This window comes from Bidens hawaiensis, unplaced genomic scaffold, assembly GCF_021521415.1.
Source record: "Bidens hawaiensis isolate Kalapana, Puna unplaced genomic scaffold, B.hawaiensis_p1.1 tig00024799_1, whole genome shotgun sequence".
In the NCBI taxonomy this organism is placed as follows: Eukaryota; Viridiplantae; Streptophyta; class Magnoliopsida; order Asterales; family Asteraceae; genus Bidens; species Bidens hawaiensis.
In genome coordinates, this window is record NW_027493916.1 from 131,421 (window position 1) to 148,155 (window position 16,735).

Below are 16,735 nucleotides of genomic sequence, written 5' to 3' on the forward strand. Positions count from 1 at the left end.
TGATATTTGGGCATGTAGAAACCATCTATGAACTATTTGTGAGATGGAAACCGAACCAAACCGAACTATACCGACTTTTACTCGCTTAAGACACACAAGTGTGTTTTTAGTTATCAAGACTTGTATATTTCTTTAAAAAAATAGTTTACAAACTGATTTTAATTATTTTCTTAAGTACTTGGAATAGTTGGATCCAACTTGATCTCATAACATAGTTTGGACCGACAAAACCGAACACTAGCTTAACGTGCGTTGTTAGTTCTAAACAATAGATCTACATACTTGGTTAAGTGTTAGTATGTTTTAATGAGTTATCTCATAACAATTAATATTTTGGAAAGTTGACTTTGGGTTCGACCATTTGTCAAGACCCGAACCGACAACCCGAACGCTCGTTAAAAACCCGTTTTAGTATCTTTAGCCTAATGGAACTTGCATTTTAGCATTTTCCCCACCTTATTACTTAACATTGGTTAAGTAAATATTAAGGTTAGATACTTTAACCCGGTTTTGAGCAAACTTACATTTTTTTAAAAGGGTTATTATTATAAATTCTTAAATAGTTACATTTTAAACCTTGAACTTTAATTGATTAGTTTTTGCAACAATTATTTTATTTAAAGATCTTCAAGACAACCTTTCTAAATCCAAGACTTTCTTTTATTTAGGCTTCATACGTTAAACTCGTCGTTCCGAACCGACAAACTTACAACAAAAGAAGGGTATATGTGATTTGCTAATGATATGGTGTTATGCCTTTTATGTAACTAGGAATGAAATAACCGAATATGAAGTACTTGAAGGGTTTGAGGCCTTTTGAGAAGTTAAAAAGCCTCGATATTTCCTATTACAATGGAAAAAATTTTCCTAGTTGGGTCGGGGATGCCTCATTTGTTTGCTTAACTCAACTTACATTAAGTGGTTGTAGAAGTTGTACATCTTTACCAACACTTGGACATCTACCGTCACTTCAAACGTTGCTTGTTCAAAGCATGGATGGGCTAAAGAGACTGGGTTTGGAGTTCCTTAGACCCTCAAACTCTTTTTATGGTGTTGCATTTCCATCACGGCTTGAAGTTTTGAAATTTGATAATATGTTTGGCTGGGAAGAATGGGCAACTAGTGGCGATAACAAAGCCCGGGTGTTTCCTTGCTTCGTGAGATGAATATATTAAATTGTCCGAATCTAAGGGTAGTGGGAATGGACTCAATTCCTTCACTTCATGTTTTACATGTAGCAGAATGTTCTTTCGCGGTGTTAAAAATCATGGTCAGTGTGTCATCATCAATTGCTAGTTTGACAATGCAGAGTATTAAAGGTGTTACTCCACTATGTGGAGAAGTATTACAACATTTTAAGGCACTCAAATATCTTAACATTTCATATTGTGATGAACTATCATACTTGTGGGAATCAGAAGCAACCGCATGCGAGATTCTTGTGAGTTTACAAAAGTTGGAAGTAAATGAGTGTCAAAATCTGATATCATTTGGTGAGAAAGATGTGGATTTGAATGTTAGCATGAAATCTGTTAGAGAAGTGACAATACGAAGTTGTACGAGTTTGGAGAGTTACAACCGCCCAGTTAGCATTGAGAAGTTGGTAATAAGAGGTTGTTATTCGTTTAAATCCTTGACCCTCCCAACAATGGACGGTGTCCCGTCCACTTTGAAGCTTCTTAGGATTGGGTGTGAAGATGTGTAGGTAAGCTGGCTTCGTAGCAACTTCATGTCAGCAGTTGGATCTTTTTACCTTTCATGGATGGTAAATCTGACGTTGCTTCCCGAAGGATGCTTTGTCCATCTCACCAGGTTAACACTTGAAGGTTGTGATGAAATAAACTCCATTCCAAGTAATGGTTATGGTTTTCTTCCATTTCTTTGCTTGAGAGAGCTTTGGATAATCGATTGCAAGAATCTGAAGTCATTTCCTCATGAACATTTGCAATCTCTCACATCTCTTGAAGAAATGGTGATAGATAATTGTCCAAGTCTGGATTATTCTTTTCCATGTGCTTTGTGGCCTCCTAGTTTAAAAATTCTTACAATTGGAGCAAGAAATCTATTTCGAAGTGGGGGCTGCAAAATTTCCCAACCTCGCTTGTTACACTAACCTTACTTGGTGAAAATTCAGAAGTGGTTTCATTTACTTCAAAGGCGGAAGAAAGTATGAATTCATCTAATTTTCTTCTTCCATCATCTCTAACTTTTCTAAGAATCTTCATTTTGTTGAGCTGGAATCACTTTCGGAGGGCCTACAACACCTCACATGCCTTCAAAAACTTAGTGTTGCGTATTGCCCGAAGCTTGGGGATCTTCCCGAGACACTACTATCTTCACTTTTATATTTAGATGTTCCACTACTCTCTTCACTTTTATATTTAGATGTTCACTCTTGTTCACCAGAATTGATTAAAAAGTGTAGAGGAAAAAAAGGCAAGTATTAGCCCATCATCTCCCAAATCCCTGAAGTACATGTAGTCTAAATGATCACCATTAATACATATGTCTTTTCTTTAAACCCATATGTTATTCGGGTTCACAATTACCTCTCAAATCCCTTTACCTTTATGTGAGAAAATGATGTAACATCCTAAAATTTATAATGTTAAATAAAGAAAGTTACGTTTAGTGATTTCGCGTTATTAATTAATTAATGTCGAGTAAAGAACGGATCATGGACTTAGATTAATTAAGATGGGTTAAATGAGAATGGGCCTTAGGTCCATGGGCTTTAAGGGATATAAATATCCCCTAAACCAACCTAAAACCCTAAACCCTCATTTCATTTCCATCATAATCTCTACACACTCAAAAACACACACATACACTACACCATATTCGGCCGAGAGAGAGAGAGAGACATCCGAGACCAAGAATCAAGCCGACCATTATTAGATCTTCAATATACGAGATAACCAAGCAAACCGCGACCACACCGAACGTATAAAAGGTATGTTCTTGACCTTTAAAGTTTACGTAGTATTGAACGTTTTTACCTTAAAGGTCCAAGCTTTATAGTATATACGGGATATATATACGAACGAAAACGGTTAGGGAACGTAGAGGGTGAAGTCGAACCATAACAAGGGTATTAAAATCGCCAAAATGCTTGATAAAAACCAAACCCGTAGCTGACCTGAACAACTTCGCCTGCAAAAGCTTAACTTCGCCTTCAAAGCATAACTTCGCCTTCAAAGCTTAACTTCGCCTACGGCCAAGTTCGCTTAAGGCCAAGTTCGCCTAACTGATAACTTCGCCTAAGGCCAAGTTCGCCTAACTGATAACTTCGCCTAAGGCCAAGTTCGCCTAACTGATAACTTCGCCTACGGCCAAGTTCGCCTAACTGATAACTTCGCCTAAGGCCAAGTTCGCCTAACTGATAACTTCGCCTAAAGCTAAGTTCGCTTAAGGTTTAACTTCGCCTAAAGTTAAGTTCGCTTAGAAAATAAATTAAAAACCTAATGGAAAATGTGTTAAGACAGTTAATGTAAATAAAATTTTTCCAAGCTGACCTGGCAGCTCGACCCCAGCCTGGGGCTCTGCCCCTTGGACCCTGCTAGGGGCTGCCGCCCCTAGACCCCGCTGCCAGGGGCGCTGCCCCCGGACCCCCGTTCATTGTGGGTAGTAGTTAAGACTAGAAAGATGATATGAGTAGTGATAGTTAATTGATATGTATACTTGTTATACAGTCAGCCGTGCACAACTGAAGAAAGGGATTACGATTAACGGTGAACGTAACCGTGTTCAGGTGAGTTTCTAGCCCCAATTATGTGTTATGTTTTCGGGGCTGTGTGCATACTCGATATGTTTGTTAATACGCTTATCCTAAGAGATAAGTGTATGCCTTATGTGAATGATGTGATATGAATGAATGATGGCCTGACGGTACGTGAACGATCTTCGGATATTGCACGTACTGTCAGGTTGTAACGCTAAGTATAAGGTAAGTATGATATGTATGCTTATGTGTATGAATGTGATAAAGTTAATAAAAGAAGGAAAGGATGGTTGTATGGTTACGAAGAGGGTACCGGGCCCTAATAATACTCGAGGTATGATGTGTGGTTGTATGGTAACGAAGAGGGAATCGAACCCTACTAATATTCGAGAACTAGGGAACCGAACCGTACTAATATTCGAAGAAAGAGGGTACCGAGCCCTAATAATACTCGAGGAAAGAGGGTACCGAGCCCTAATAATACTCGAGGAAGGAGGGTACCGAGCCCTAATAATACTCGAGGAATGTAGGGCGTAATGCTCTTTATAACGTAAGATATGAAAGTAAGTTAATACAAAAGAAAGTATGAAAGTATGAATGAAAGAATATAAGTTTATGTGTATTGTATAGTGTGTGATTAACTAGAACTCACTCAGCGTAGCTGACTTTTAGTATGCACGCAGGTGAGTAGGATGAGGCAGCTCGCTTGAGGAGACACGTGGCACTGAATAAGAGGCTGGCATCGGAAGACTCAAGACGTTTAAGTTTAATGTTTCGTTTATTTTGAAAGAAAAAATGATGTTTTAAGACAAGACGTGTTTTGTTATGAAATGTTTTATGAAAGCTTTTATATTCCGCGAATGTTTTAATTAACTCTGATATTTAGAACTGCGTTTATGAGTAAATCCAACACGAAAGTAGGGCTACCGGTAACGGGGCCTTACAAATGAGCAATTGGTCACAGTTAAATGTCTAATCCTTACTCCAGATGTTTTACAAAAGTAACATCTATCGCAAGGCGCAAAGTGTTGTTTTTCTATCTATACCAAACCATGTCCTTACTCTAGCAAGTTTCGACTACCAAAACGTTGTCACTTATATTATCAAGGTTTGTTAAAAATGGCGAAAGGGTTGTAAACTGTAATGCGATACCAGAAAATTTTGTAACTTTGGAAAATAGATGCATTAGAAATTAAACAGTTAAACATTGCATAAAAACCATATTTGTACCCCTCAACTATTTTGGAGACTTATAAAAGAAATATAAGGGGTATCTCATATACATGGGCTTGATCCAGATCCTTTAGATGATGTTTGTATTAACTATATAATCTATATTAATGATTTTGGTGATGGGCTTGTTCTTGAAAGTTTAATAGGGGTGCAAACGAGCCGAGCTGTTCGTGAGCTACTCGGAATCGGCTCGTTAAAAAGCTCGAACGAGCCAAGCTTAATCGAGCTGGAGCTCGAGCTCAAGCCTAAAAGTAAGCTCGTTTAATGAGCGAGCCCGAGCCCAAGCTTCACCTATCGAGCTCGAGCCGGCTCGCGAGCCTAAACGAGCTTGCCCTTTATATATTTTTTTAAAACATATATTTAATAATTATTAATTAATATATATATATAGTGCTATAAAAAATAAATAAAAATAACTTAATATATATATATATATATATATTATTTATACAGAAAATTATAATAGAAAATAATATATAAAAATAATTATATTATTTAAAAAATAATTAATAAATGGTAAACGAGCCAAGCCCGAGCCGAGCTCGAGCTTGAAAATCTACTCACGAGCCGAGCTCGAGCTTTGGAAATAGAGCTCGAAACGAGCCGAGCTCAAGCTCGAGCTCTGTGTAAGTTAAACGAGCCGAGCTCGAGCCTAGTCGAGCTTGGGCTCGGCTCGACTCGTTTGCACCCCTAAAGTTTAATTGAGTCATCTCATTTAACCCCATCAAATCATTAGACCCTAGTTCAGTGGACCAGTAGTCCTACACGGTTCCACCTCCTTAAAAACTAGAAAAGTATATACCATAATATTCACATTTATTTATTTGATTATTTAACAGATAAGATATTTAGTTTAAATGGATATTAGCGAACATAATATTCATATTTATTTATTTTAAAGAAGTGAATGTTAGAAAAATGTGTAGTGTTCTAAGTATTTTACAAAGGGAACAAAAATGAGAAAGATGAAAATGATATGTAATCACAATGAAAAACTCTTTAAAAAATATAATAAAAAAAATCATAACTCAAAATTTAATAAAAACAAAAAAAATGTTTTCATTGTCTTTCTCGTTCTAAAAAAAAAGACACAATTGTGAGTGAAAAAGATTATTGTGTCTTTTTGTTTGTATTGTGTTTTGTGTTTATTTTTGTCATTGATTGTTTCTTTTTTCCTTGACATTGTGTCTTTTTTTCTTAATATTGTGTTATATTTTGTTCTGCATTGTGTTATATTTTGCGATGTATTGTGTCTTTTTTAGTTATAATTGTGTTTTTTGTTTATTTCGTCATTGTGTCTTTGATCTCGGCATCGTGTCTTTTCGTCGATTTTTTTAGCGGGAGTGACTGACAGGGGAAACATTTTGGTTATTAAAATTTTTTTGTTTTTTTATTTATAATTTGAGTTATGATTTTTTTAATTATTTTTTTGAATTTATCCTTAATGAGTTTTTGTATGGTCACAAATATTTCTCACACTTCTTATTTTTGTCTCCCTTTGTATTTAACTTTTCCATTTGAGTTATTACACTAATAACAGAAACTATAATATATTTATGAAAATTTATATTTCCAATCTTAATTTGCTAAAGAAAAAATAATAATAATAATAATAATAATAAAAACACTGCTAATAAAATATTTTATGAGGGGACAAAAATGTGAGGACCTGTCTAGGTAGATACTAATTTTAAAGCTAGGATTCTGAATTTCTAGAACATCTTGATACATCAAGACCCTTGAAACTTTTTGTAAATTGCTTATCTCGGATTGAAGCTGAGGGTCTATTTGAAAATAGCATCTCTATTCTTTCAGATAGATGTATGGTTTATCTATAATCCATCTTCTCAGATCTTGTTAATAGCTTGGCTAGTATTGACGAGATTTTTACTGGGTTGGGTTTTGTTATTGTTGTTGGTTGTTGTTGCTACTTATCTTAGATATGTTTACTTTTGACCTTTTTAGATAGTTTCACCTAGTGCTCTAGATACTGACTTGTAAATATCATGTGTATTTGTGTGAATCATTCTAGATTAGTTGATTATGACTTACGAGTATAAAATGTTGGGTTCATGGGCCTTTTGAGTCAAGTGTAGATCAAGAAAAGAGGTCACGGGAGCCAGCTAGCCCTAGCCTGTTTAAGGTAGAGTGGAAGACGAGTTCATTTGCAAGTCCTCCCACAACCTCACGGGCTCCATGAGCAGGGGCGAATCTTCATTGGGGCCAGGGGTCGTCCCCCCCCCCCCCCCTTTTTTTGCGCAGTAGTGTAAATTTACCAGTTTTCGGCCAAAAAATTTTATACGTAGTGTAAGTTTAGCCTTTTTTGGTCGAAAATTTGAGCCCCCCCTCTCTCGTTTGTGAAATTATGTATACATTTTGAGCTCCCCCCCCCCCCCCGGCGCCACAGTCCATGAGTCATTCGAATTGTTGCCGGAAAACTATATAATGACTTTAAATTAGGGGTGTAAACACCCAAAAGTAAGTTTGTTAATAAACAAGTTTGAGCCCAAGCTTCATTTGTCAAGCTCAAGCCGGCTCACAAGCCAACGAGCTATTATCTATATAAATTGTATTTAATACGAAAACATATATATTCATATAATAATAATAACATACAAATTAGCGAAACCCAAGCCAAACTCGAACATGAAATACTAATTATGAGCCCAACTCACACTTTTATAAAATAGACCATGAGACAAGTTAAGCAAAAGCTCTCGTAAGTCAAACAAATCAAGCTCAAGTTTAGAGTCGGCTCATTCTTACCATGCTAAAAACACAATGGTTGAATTAATGGGCCTTTAAAATAAAAGGCTAGCATTCCTCGCATTATCAAATTTGATAATTTTAAGTTACTTTTCTAATTACCGACTTCTCTACACCAATAAGATTCATTATTATCATATTGAAACCGAGATGACGTAAATAAATAAGTTAATAAATACAAATTTATAATTTATGTACTATGTATTCTTAGATAACAAGAAGCCCAAATCTTTGAAAACAAAAGTAAATTTCTTTACTAGGGTGAGATGGTCATACTCATAATAAATGACAATAAAAGGTTGCACATCATGCTTAAATAGTGATACTGTCTTCTTCAGTTTGACAATTATAACCTTTAGGTTGCATGACATCATGACATGTATTAAGTGTGAATAAATTGATTGTGCTGGTGTGACAAAAAAGTGGTCACTAAAATGGCTGGTCCAATTGATACAGTGTGAAGGACCACCACACACTGTGCAACCAGAAGTTTCTAAATACAACATTAAAAACCGATGAGTTTTACTGTTTTGTATCAGACAGTTTACTTTTTTTAAATTAAATATATTTGTAAATTTTTATTTTTTATTTTTTAAAGTTATATTTGCTACTGTTTGAACTTCAAACAGGTTAAAATTTGATAAAGTGATGTCACACGTGTCCTAATGAAATGGATCTATATGAAATCTATGACAAATTAATAAACATGCATAGTCTATAGTCACATGTATCTAACTTAATGAAAATACATGAAAGAACTTATCGTCAAACGGTCTATAAAATTTTTAGGTTGCTTACATATCTACTTTTAGTCTCTTTCTCTTTTTGTTGCTTTATTCTCAGAGATTTTAAGTTTTAATGGATTTAGGTCTTGAGCTTGAGATTTTGTTGAGTGAACACTTGAACTGAAACAGGAAAACTATGTCATATACTACACTACGAATATAGGTTGTATGATATGCCCCTGCCCACCCTTCTAGAGCCCTATATCCCTCTTTGAGTATGTGACGTTAACCCACAACGCACAGTTTAGAAGGGAAAACGCCTTACCATTAATAAAGTCGTGGTTTTATAAGTTGTAGAATTGTAATTTAGCATTTAAGATCATTATAACCTTTTGAATTCTAGAACAAAAGCCTACAAAAACTTTCATTTTTTGAACATCAAATTTCATAAAATAATTTATAAAAAAGGCTAGCGGGAAACTAGTAAAAACCCCAAAAACAACCAACGAAGCCAAAAGGCGGAAAACACACACCAAACAAACTATTAAAAAACAAAATTACACAAGATCAGCATAGGGCTTTAAGCCATTCTTCTTCTATAGTCTTGCAAACAAGATCTTAATTGCCCTTAAGATTCATCTCTAAGTCACGAACCAACCTAATCGAAGCATCAACCTCCTCCGTTGTATAGTGGCCTATGACAATCCTTAACAACATCCTGTGACTCATAAAGCCCTTCCTCGCTTAGCACATCATCCTGGGGATGCTCTTCAAGCATACGATTATCAACAATCTTCTCCACAGTCATAGGATCCGGATGGTTAGTTTTGAAATCTTCAGCCACTAATTTATTATGTTTAACACTAGCACTAAAGTTAATTACCGAAAAAGACAGGCCCGATTTCTCCACACCCTGATTACAAGAACCGAAGTATATTATAGCTTCTCAATTAAGAATTAATTATATTAAAACTAAAACTCACTAACGTCCTTTTCTTGAGGTTTTTTAAAGGAGAGAAATAAAAGGAAAACTAAGGATAATTAAAAAATGGGTGTTTTTGAGTTTTTTAAGATGAAGAGAAATGGAGTAGGAGGAGTTTGGAGGGATTAAATTGATGTTTTTTTCCAATAAATTATCCTGGGCTGATTACTAAGGATAACTATTTTTATCCTTTCATTTCCTCTAATTTCCTTCCAACTTAAGAACACACCTAATTAAAAAAAAAATTCATTCCCTTCACTTCCATTTCTTATTCTTCCCTCTCCTTTCATTTTCTTTCATTGGTTAAAAAACTCAAAAACAAGTCGTAAAGATACAATTCAAACCTTAAATGCGGGAAATCTCATGACACGTTTTCCCATGTGACCTAAATCAAAAGGCTTAAAACGGATAAAAATCCACGTTTACTTACTTTAACTTATTATTTTATATTATTTCTTTTTGGCACACGAGCAACATGTATTTTATTTTTTAAACGGCGAATATTGTTTTTAACAAGCTGATATATATTGCAGTATGTGTAAATATATGTTATCACAAATATAAAATGATAATAATAATAATAACAATAATAATAATAATAATAAAGAAAAACGCTTACTACAGTCTTGAGCTCGTTACCATTAAAAAACAGGAGAAAAAAAAAGAGAAAAACGCTTATTACAAGTCTCGAAATCATGACATACAATTTAGCAAGAACCAAGTTTACCACCAGAACAATGTAACTTTGAGTTTAATTTGCTTATTATAAGTGTAGGCCTAAAGCCCTTGTTTGTAAGTCTTAATTAAATGTGGGCCTAAAGTCATTGTATAGTTTTGCTGGCCCATGGGCTGCCCCTGTATATGAAAGATTGAGTTTTGAAATAGTTGATTAAGGTTTAAAATGTTTGTAATACTTTGATTTGGGGCTTAATATAAGTAAAAACTTGTAAGAAAAGAGAGAGAGAATTACATAAATAGTTACTTTATTAACTTTTTTTATATCTTAATAGTGAAGTTAGAAAAACAAATTAGTGCAAATTGTAATGTGATACATGACTACACGACTCTAGAGTCATCAGTCATATATATTTTTTTTTTGCAAAAGTATGAAACCTTCATATAATGTATATCAGTTTAAATTTTAAATGCATTTAACATATGGCTTAAATTTTTGTATCATCTTTTTACTCGCATATCATCATCAATCGTCTTTTTCTCTTATAGCGAACGTATTCAATATGCGACCACAACACATCATGTACTATGTTATCCACGTTATCTCCTATTTCTTTAACCTATTCTTTTTTTTAAGAAAAAGCGCCACTGACAAGATTAATTTAAAACCATTGTTTTGAATGCGTTTAAACACTACTAATATACTACAAACATTTTATATATAAAGGAGCAAAACTATACATTTTTCTATTGAGATGACTAACACGCCCTATATAAATATACACCTTTATTTATATAAATTATATAGTTGTTTAAAATGTGTATTATTTTTCATATAAATCAACTTAAAATTTAATCTTTTTTATTTAGTCTATCTTCACTTAATAGAAAACCGAAATCCATATCTTTTTACACCGGACACGCGTTGATATTCTTAGGCCGTGAATCTTTTTCTTGACAACCAGCAAAACCCGACAACCTAAATACATCCATAGAAAAAGGCCATCAACGCCGAAGATCATACACAACATTGGTGACCCAACCCACCACCAATTCTAAAGAAAACTCACTGCCCCAAAGACCCACTATGGTAAACCATGGCTCGCACACGACAATTTTTTGTCACAAACGAGACTTGAACCGTCGACCTAGCCTACCAAAAGTCATCTGGATACCGCTAGAGCATGAAACTATAAATAAATATATAAATAAATTACATACTTCATTAAAATATGTATTCTTTTTCATACAAATCAATTCAAAACATTTATTTATTACTCATTTTCACTTTTATATATTTAAAGAAACGAAATCTATAAACCAATATGTTTTCTTCTGTATGTTTTTACCTCATCAGACGACTTTCAAAATCAAATATCAAAAGTTCAAACCCCTTTCTATACGTTTCATCCATCAATTTCCGAAGCTTCACTTCATTTTTCTTCAATTCAACACCAGATTCAAACAATAAGCTGCATAATCTCATCTGGGTATCTCTCAAACTTGAATCCTGTTATGTTTTTCACCGTAAAAATAGCTGCTTTTTGATTAATTTGTTTAAATTTTGAAATGGGTTTTGTTTAAATCAACTTTTTATTCGAAACCCATGAATCTTTATCTTATTTGGTTGATTTCTCAGATGGGTTTTGAATCTTCTGATCAAATGAATCAGTTAAAAAAAAAAACTATTTTTTTTTAATTTTCTTGAAATTTGATTGCATTTTGATTTTGGGTTCTTGAGTTGTCATTTTCTTGCATTTTGCTATTTAGGGTTTATTTGGTTTGAAAAATGGCTACTTTACACAATTACACACCCATTTTGAGTAAGCATTATGTTTTTAGGGTTTTGACATTTTGACCATTTTTCATCTGATTTAAACTGAAACCCTAATTTTTTCTTGATTATTTGGTAACTATTTGCATAAAGTTATAAGCTTTTGTGAAATTCTTACTTTGATGTCAGATCTTGAATGTTTTAGTCACTTTATACCAAGAATTGGTTTTTGATTAACTTTTTTTTTTTTTTTTATATAATTCAATTCTACCTACTTTTTTGCCAAATGCAGAATATTAGGTTGATTGATGTTAGGAACTTCACATGAATTATAATCTTGTTAGGCAATCACAATTTCTGCTTGTTTGTTTCTGTTTATATATTAGTTTTCAAGTTATTTAGTGTTAATTATTGGTACTAAAAGTAGCTAAAGTGATAGCTGAATTAGATGATCAATTAGTTGTTGGGGCTATATCTGTTTATTTCTCTATAATTAATATCTTCTCAATGATTGAAAGTATGCTTGGATTGATTATTATATGTATAGATCTACTCTTAATTTCCTTGCATTTACTTGAGTTTGGTTGGTGTAAGAATTTTTATATTACTAAATAGTAGTAGTTCAGAGTTTCACCTACCTGTCTTACTGCAATTTTTTTTTTGCTGGTTTTCTTGTTACCAAAGAGTTTTTTAGACATTTAGTTAAGGATATGATATTTGTGGTGTTTGGATGTGCGTTTAACTTATGAGAGCTCGAGGTCAGCTTGTTTCGAGCTCTATATCTAAAGCTCAAGCTCAAGCTCTGCCCGTGACTGGTTTTCCAAGCTCGAGCACGGCTCGTTTATTATTATTTTTAATTAATTTGTATACATTTGAATACATTTTTTAAACATATTTTCATATATAACATGATATATAATTTAGTTATTATTGTCGTAATTATATATATAATAATATTAGTTTTAGTATTTAATATAATTTATGAATTTATATAAATAATAGCTTGGTTTAGGCTCATGAGCCAGCTTGTGTATTATATATTAATTAGTTTATATACATATATAATTACTTTTTATACGTATTTGATTATATTTTTACATATGAACATGTTTTATGTTTAGTTATTTTTATCATAATTTTATATACAATGGTAATTATTACAATATTTAATATATTAAATAAAAGTTATATAAATAGCAGGCTCGTGAGCCAGCTCGAGCCTGATAGGGGCTCGGCTTGTTTATCAAAACTAGCTTATTTTTTGGCTCAAGCTTGATTCGAGCTGTTTGGCTCGCTTACACCCCGAATGGGGACGGGTAGTCGTTCCACTTTACGTATTGTAGACTTGTACTGTACAACATAATACTGCACAAGTTTTTAAAAATAATCGAACCCTTAATTAAATAAGCTATGGTTCTTTGATTCGCCGGCGTCGCATTGGCCAATATATTAATATCATACACATTTGGCCAAAACTCAAAGATTTTGTTATTCAATACTTTAACATCTTTGTAACCTAAACTATCATAGCATGTTCTCATATACCTCTTCACACTTTATGTTTTAGCAGATGCTGCAAGTCTTTCAAGAACACCAATACTCGAGCTAAGTTGCTACTTTTGTATTTTGGATCAAGAAAAATATTATTGGGATTTTAATGGCGCCAGGTGGCGGTGTGTGTAAAGATGTTATTGAGTCTCACCCTAAATCTTTGAAGTATGATGTGGCGACGACAAAAACTGATAAAAGCATTACAAGAATTGCAACCGGAAAACATGTAATGCAATCAACAAATGGTGTTCATGAGCTTCTAGAATGTCCTGTTTGCACTATGTTAATGTATCCTCCAATTCACCAGGTTTGTTTATACATTGTTTATCAATAAATGTGTAAATAATTGAATTCATTTGTTAAGGTTTCTTTCAGATTTAGGGGAACTGACTAATTTTTTAAGTTTTAAAGCAAAATTATATTTTTTTATGTTACGAAGAACTTTACTTTTTTGGCATTTGTTTACGATTTTAACTTTCTAATTATATGTTTAAAAGAAAATTTTGCTTGGTTTAGAGGAAATAAATACTTTTTGCAAATTTTCAAACAAAATTGGATTAAATAAATATTAAAATAACCTTTTTGACTTCGTTTCGGTTATAGAATATATATTATCATGGACATAACTTATTAGATTTTACTTTTAAATTTACATAGTTTTGTAAAAAGTTTATGTTTTCTCGAATTTTTACATCTAAATATGATGTAATGTTATAAAAGACTCTCCTTTAGGCCTTCGTTTACAGTTTTTAACAATCTCGTTGACTGTTTAGAATATTTTGCTTTGCAAATTTGAAACAATGAAATGAAACATCATATACTAAATGAAAGTTCATATCTTTAATCAAAGAAAACCATTATTCAAGATCAAAGTCAACTTTTTTCTTGCTTACAACTTCAAGATTCGCACCAAATTTATTCACCATTTTGCCTTTTATTTCTTGTTTTTTTTTCTTGTAGTGTCCAAATGGGCATACTTTATGCTCAAATTGCAAGCTTCGTGTGCACAATTGTTGTCCATCATGTCATCTTGAAATGGGAAACATTAGATGTTTAGCATTGGAAAAAGTAGCCGAATCTTTAGAACTTCCGTGTAGACATCAAAACCTCGGGTGCCATGATATATTTCCTTATTATAGCAAACTTAAACATGAGCAAAATTGCCGATTCCGCCCCTACAATTGCCCCTATGCGGGGTCCGAGTGTTCAATCACTGGGGATATCCCGTTTCTTATGACACATTTGAAGGATGATCATAATGTTGATATGCATGATGGATGCACGTTTAATCATCGGTATGTGAAGTCTAATCCGCATGAAGTTGAAAATGCCACGTGGATGCTAACGGTAAGTTGTTATGAGTGTTGCTGTCTATAACATATATAAGTCATCTTTTTTAGTTTATGTTTTGAAAATTTAAAAATTGTCGGTCACAAAAGGGTATTTTCGGAAGATAAAGTTTATGTTTTTTACAGGTATTTAACTGTTACGGACGACAATTCTGTTTACACTTCGAGGCGTTTCAGCTTGGAATGGCACCGTTTTACATAACATTCTTACGGTTCATGGGCGAGGATACCGAAGCCAAAAAGTTTAGTTATTCATTAGAAGTTGGAGGGTACGGACGTAAATTCACATGGCAAGGGGTCCCACGAAGCATTCGTGACAGTCACAGAAAAGTTCGTGATAGTCAAGAAGTGCTCATGATTCCAAGAAACTTGGCGTTGTTTTTCTCGGGTGGAGATAGGCAAGAACTTAAGTTAAGGGTTAGCGGACGGATATGGAAAGAACAGTGAGTCAATGAAAGTCAAACCGAGAGACGGGCCAGGTTTGGGTTTGTATAGTTGGGTCGGGTCGAGGGTTGACGGGTTGAGTTATGCGGATACGCGAATCGAGATGTTTATGTTGATTTATGTGGTGTCTTGAAATTTGTGTTTTGTGATAAGTTGGTTGTTTGGAAACATGAAATTTGTGATCTAGTAGTTTGTTATTGTGATGTGATAATTGTCATGGTCCATGTGGTTTGATATTGAATATTTTCTTGGTAATGACGTACAACTAAAGATGTAAAGATAAAAAGGTTTGGAACCAGTTCACTGCGAACCGACCCTGCCTGTTGGTTCTATCATTGGTTCCCCATTTGAACTACCAAGCCGATTTTAAACCGGTTTCAAATTGTACCGAATTGATTTCGACCAGTTCAACCTTTCATGTTTATAAACTGGTTTCTAAACCGAACCAGTTTGAGTCAAACCGGTTTTGACCATGGTTTGACCAAACTGGTTTAGTTTGACAAAGAAAACTGGTTTTGTACACCTCTAGGTACAACTGCATTACTATTTAATTTGACAAAAAAGAAATCAATTCAAACAAGGTAATGTGAGAAGTGTTTAAGCATGCGCAAATTTTTGTTTTTAATTGTGACTCATAAGACGGTTATATAACTGTTTACCCACTCTTTATAACTCACTATTTATACCAAACACCCTTTACAATTACATTATGTAGTTCTTGAAATTTAATGTTTAAAGCCACTTAACTATTTAACACTCCCAATCGTCTTAATGGACTATTTGGCCACCTATGTCGCACCCAAAAACGCCTCTACATGATTACACATCTCCAATAACATGGACGTTGTCTCTCCTAGTGTTATCCAAAGAACGGCATTCTCAACTCTTGAATTACACTTTCTACCAATCACCAGCATACACATACTTTTTTATTATTTTTATTGATTAATGCATTATTTTATATAATGCGGTGAAGTGAAACCCTTAGGCATCTTCATGGGCGAACCTTTAGTCCACCCCCCCCCATGTTTTTTGCTCATCAGTGTCAATTTACTCGTTTTCGTTCAAAAAATTTATTCGTTTTCGCCAAAAAATTTGAGCCCAACCTCTGGTTTATAACACTTTTTTATGCACCTCTTCGTTTTCATCCAAGTTTCATCACCAAGCATCTTCTTTGTGGGTTTTTTTTTATTTTTATGAAACCACTATGGATGCGCAGTTTTAAAACTACAAATTACGCGTCCAATGCATCATGCATGCACAAGGAGACTCATCTTGATATGATTATTTGAGTTTGTGTTAAATGTTATTGATAATAATAATAATAATAATAATGGTATTAGACAACTGGCTTATCACCAACTACTACTATGAATTCAAGATTCCATTCCATGAACGTGCAAGCATGAACAACCCACACATATTACAGATATATATATACTACATCAACATTCAACGTTCACCAAAACACAATCTTGCTTTTGACTTTCGGCGATTTGAGGTATGTAATTGTTA

At 33.8% G+C, this 16,735-nt stretch overlaps 2 protein-coding genes across 4 annotated transcripts; both read left to right on the top strand.

Moving 5' to 3' along the window:
- The first annotated feature begins 1,201 nt into the window (after nt 1-1,201).
- On the top strand, nt 1,202-1,705 carry LOC143569914 (uncharacterized). The gene has a single exon (XM_077055710.1). It carries the CDS (start codon nt 1,202-1,204, stop codon nt 1,703-1,705), a length of 504 nt encoding a protein of 167 aa, XP_076911825.1.
- Nucleotides 1,706-11,369: 9,664 nt separating this feature from the next.
- Nucleotides 11,370-15,457, top strand: LOC143569907 (E3 ubiquitin-protein ligase SINAT2-like). 3 transcript variants are annotated; one of them, XR_013141825.1, is made up of 5 exons: nt 11,370-11,592; nt 13,444-13,734; nt 14,388-14,774; nt 14,903-15,287; nt 15,324-15,457. XR_013141825.1 is itself a non-coding variant. In XM_077055704.1 (4 exons), exons 2-4 carry the CDS (start codon nt 13,534-13,536, stop codon nt 15,221-15,223), a joined length of 909 nt encoding a protein of 302 aa, XP_076911819.1. In that variant the 5' UTR covers nt 11,371-11,592; nt 13,447-13,533; the 3' UTR covers nt 15,224-15,303. The 3 variants fall into 3 exon arrangements, 1 of the variants encoding a protein (XP_076911819.1); XR_013141824.1 differs by having other exon boundaries at nt 11,371-11,592; nt 13,447-13,734; XM_077055704.1 differs by lacking the exon at nt 15,324-15,457 and having other exon boundaries at nt 11,371-11,592; nt 13,447-13,734; nt 14,903-15,303.
- The last annotated feature ends 1,278 nt before the right edge of the window (nt 15,458-16,735 follow it).

Bases quoted from the DNA above. Each gene is read 5' to 3' on its own strand.
- LOC143569914 (XM_077055710.1), top strand. From the start codon at position 1,202: ATGGACTCAATTCCTTCACTTCATGTTTTACATGTAGCAGAATGTTCT.
- LOC143569907 (XM_077055704.1), top strand. From the start codon at position 13,534: ATGGCGCCAGGTGGCGGTGTGTGTAAAGATGTTATTGAGTCTCACCCT. The intron at 13,735-14,387 runs GTTTGTTTATAC...TTTTTCTTGTAG, and splicing joins TGTATCCTCCAATTCACCAG to TGTCCAAATGGGCATACTTT. The intron at 14,775-14,902 runs GTAAGTTGTTAT...TGTTTTTTACAG, and splicing joins ATGCCACGTGGATGCTAACG to GTATTTAACTGTTACGGACG.